Below are 1,300 nucleotides of genomic sequence, written 5' to 3' on the forward strand. Positions count from 1 at the left end.
TGGAGCTACGCCGACACACTGCACTACAGAAATCACGTTCACGTTCCACACGACACTGAACAGACGTTAAACACACCGAGTACGTTCAGCCACACGAGAAACATGGAATGCACGTCAAAAACTACGTTCATTAGAAATTTTGATATTTTCATCCGAAGCCTAGAACTTTGAAAGTGCGCACAGAAAGCACGACGGCGCGGCGCGGGGCGGCGGTCACCAAGCGGCGGTCGGCACGAGACGACAAACATCGACTGACTGACTAACTGACTACAGTGACTGAGTAGTTTTCACGTACAAGCTTTCAGGCTGTGCGGTGACTAACTGACTGGCTGGCTGACTGACTGACCCCTGTGACTGCAAAGTCGGTCATGAAAAAAATAAAAATAGGAAGCACCTCGTAGATCCAAAATAAAAAGAACACAGGAATATGGAGTAATATATTGCATCTTTATTCAGTTGTGTGTGATACTTACAGTACGTTCGATTTAAAATAAAACAACAACTACGTGGTAAACTTGGCAGTGATAACAGTACAGGCACAATTAATCAGTATTTTGGATTAAAGGTAAAAACTACTGAACAATTCATCAAATTGAAATTTTGCTTTGCTCGATTTCTTAGAAGCCCACTTTTTTAAAACCGCAAAGGCATTTGTTACAACAAGAGCATCGGCGTCATCACTTGTGTCAACGGCGTCGTGCTCCTGCATGACATCGTCGTGGGCGTTGCAAGGAACGTAGCCGGCCTCCAACAGTGTCAGCTGGTGTTGCCACTCGGACACATCCTTGATGGCGATGTCCTTGGCGAGGGGTTGCAGCAGTCGAACCATCTCCACCAGGGCCTCCTCGTGGCTGGTGGTTGTCGGGGTCTCCGCCTCCTCTAGTCGGAGCACAGGGACCAGTTTCATCCAGGCGCTACGAAGGGCGCACTCGGTCAGCTCTGCCCAGGACTCGGCGCAGAAGTTGACACAGTCTCGCAGATCATAGTCCCGATAGAACTCGATGACGTCGTTTGCCTCGTGCAATCTCCGCACCAACCTCTCCCGGAACGCCGCCTTCAGCGTGGCAATGGGGCCTTGGTGCATAGGGTGGGTCAATGACGCTGTGCTTGCTGGCAGCGCCTTGACGTCCACCCTCTCCGACTTCAGCTCTTCGGTCAGGTGGTGGCCAGCGCTGGGCTGCGCCAGGAGCAGCACGCGACTGGCGGAGTCCGTCGACAGCTGGTGCTTGTCCACCTCAGGAACAAAACAGCCCTGCAGCCAGTCGGCGAACACTTTCTGCGTCACGCAAGCGCTGACATT

At 51.8% G+C, this 1,300-nt stretch overlaps 1 protein-coding gene across 1 annotated transcript; it reads right to left on the reverse strand.

The window, feature by feature from the left end:
* Positions 1-426: 426 nt before the first annotated feature.
* On the reverse strand, positions 427-1,300 carry LOC113204133 (tigger transposable element-derived protein 2-like; the record flags this gene model as incomplete). The annotated part of the gene is given in 1 exon segment (XM_052264707.1): positions 427-1,300. A coding segment is annotated over 1 exon segment (741 nt), but the record flags the coding sequence as incomplete, so codon positions are not given.

Source organism: Frankliniella occidentalis, unplaced genomic scaffold, assembly GCF_000697945.3.
Source record: "Frankliniella occidentalis isolate FOCC.00 unplaced genomic scaffold, Focc_3.1 Scaffold21, whole genome shotgun sequence".
Classification (NCBI taxonomy): domain Eukaryota; kingdom Metazoa; phylum Arthropoda; class Insecta; order Thysanoptera; family Thripidae; genus Frankliniella; species Frankliniella occidentalis.